Below are 2,223 nucleotides of genomic sequence, written 5' to 3'. Positions count from 1 at the left end.
CCAGGCCCAGAGTTCAGGCCCCACAACCGGACCCCCCCAAAAAAAAAAGAAAAAGAAAAAAGAAAAAATAATACAGTTCAAATCAAACACTCCACATGTAATCAAATATCTCAATTAATTTTTGAGTATGGCAGAACATAAACATGGTAGTCAATCAAATTTCCTTTGAAGCCATCTAACTCATTACTGCCTGTGAAAACCTCACTTCTGGAACACTGCTAAGGTTTGAATTTGAAATGCCCCAACAGGTGCCATGTATTAAAGGCCTGGTTCCAGCCAATGGCACTATTTCTGAAAGTGGTGGGAACTTTAGGGAGTGCCTAGAAGAAGCAGGACTCTGGAAGTATGTCACTGGATACCCTTCCGGTACTTTTCCTTCTAGTTCCTGTCTGCTTGAGGCGATCAGCCTCCTCCTCCTCTACATGCTCCACACAATGTTCCACTTCACCTGGACCCAGAATCAGAGACAAGCTCTATGGACTGAAATCTCTGAAACCATGATAAAACACTTCTTACCCCCTGTAGTTCAAGTATTCAGTCAGAGCGATAATAAAAATAACAAATATACTCACAAAATGAATTCTCTTGCAAACCTGTCACAACCCTCAAAGTGAACTGCCAATCTTCAAAATACAGCAGCATTAGAGTAGCACTTTCTCTGAAACTTGTACATTGGTTCCAGAAGAACCTTTCTAATTCAGTATGATATCCTCACCAAACTACTTCCTAATCAAGCCATTTACTCTTTATTCTTCCTGCTACAGTCTCAGTTGAAGCCTTGAATGCCTGGGTTACAGAGATTCTCCTGACAGTCTTCCAAGTGGGAGTACAGGTAAACTTTGGTAAATTCTGTGACCAGAAATTATAAGGACTTCAAATTTCTCTTCTTTACCACTCAACTCATCAAAGTAGCTTTGCTACTCTTCAGCTATGCCTCATACGCCAGACCATTCTATAAGAAAGCAATGACCTCTTTGACGTTCCCTGAAACTGCCCTAAAGTTAGATATACTTACTGCAGTGAAATCCATCTTCAATTCGATCACTTTAGTTAAATCAGGAAGTGCTGCTTTTGATTTACCCATAGCTAAAAATACAGTAGCTCTTCGATAGTATGCAATATAGTTATCAGGGTCACCATCTGAAAATTAAAATAATAAATATTAGTTTTCAATAATTTATTCAAAATCAATCACCTGAAGAATTTTAGTTGCCAATCCTATTGAGGCAACAAGGGTTTGGGATATAAGTCAGTGATTTAGCTTACCTATCATGTGCAAAGTCCTAGGTTCAATCCATATTACCACATTTAAGAAAAGAAAGAAAATTTGTGGAGGGGAAGGGGAAAAACAAATCGTTTAAATAGGGATACAGGTGGACCCATTACAGCAATGAGATGTACAAGTCGTTATGTCGAAAACGAACTTTACAATTTTGGTGCGGGGGGGAGGGAGGGAGGGGTTTGGGGGGCCGGCGGGAGGATGGGAAGGGATGGGAAGGGGAAATAAAGGAGGAGGCTACAATGCTTGATAAGAAATGTACTCACTATCTTGCCCATGTAATTGTAACCCCTCTGTACAGTATTTTCACAATAAAAAAAAAAGAAAAGAAAAAAGAAAGGCACTAAGAAAAGAATGCTTTCATCAAAAGTCATGAAGTCTGGGGTATAGTCAGTGTTACATATAGTACATGCTTCACATACACAAAGCCCTAGGTTCATTCCCTATACCCTCAAAACATACACATATAGTATGTATGTATACATATGTATACATATTTATATACATGTCAGTTGAGGTTACTCCAAAATATTACAAATGAATGGGGTCGAATGGAATCATTGCATATGGGTCCAAAAACAATAGTCCTTGAACCAAATCCAAACCACATACTTCAGTTAAGAATGTCTTTTACATGTTTAAAGAAATGTCAAAGAAAGAAAAGAGAAGAGAAAAAAAAAAGAAAAAGAATAAGGAAAACACAGGACTAGATGACTGCAAAGCCTAAAAGATTTACTGCTTTCTCTTTAGGGAAGTTTGCAAACCTCTGGTCTAGAATATTAACCATATTCAACTTTGAACTTTTGTAAATATGCAATTCAGTCTTTCTTTCCAGATGTTTTCTTACACTGTTTAAGAACAGGAACTCTGGGCTGGGAAGGTGGCTCAGTGGTAGAGCGCTTGCCTTGCATGCCTGAGGCCCTGGGTTTGATTCCTCAGCACCA

General features: G+C 38.8%; 1 protein-coding gene across 1 annotated transcript in view; it reads right to left on the bottom strand.

Annotated features, from left to right (window-relative positions):
• LOC106001907 (dnaJ homolog subfamily C member 3-like) overlaps positions 1–1,140 on the bottom strand; it is a gene marked incomplete at both ends in the record, with an annotated part of 16,750 nt that extends 15,610 nt beyond the window's left edge. Inside the window, 2 exons of the mRNA XM_013036849.1 lie at positions 360–448; positions 1,012–1,140. Coding sequence (XP_012892303.1) covers positions 360–448; positions 1,012–1,140 — 218 coding nt within the window. The remainder of the gene's footprint in view (positions 1–359; positions 449–1,011) is intronic.
• Positions 1,141–2,223: the final 1,083 nt, after the last annotated feature.

The sequence above is a fragment of the Dipodomys ordii genome, unplaced genomic scaffold (genome assembly GCF_000151885.1).
Source record: "Dipodomys ordii isolate 6190 unplaced genomic scaffold, Dord_2.0 Scaffold799, whole genome shotgun sequence".
NCBI lineage: Eukaryota > Metazoa > Chordata > Mammalia > Rodentia > Heteromyidae > Dipodomys > Dipodomys ordii.
Note: the sequence above shows the minus strand (reverse complement) of the source record. Positions and strands in the feature narration are given on the sequence as shown.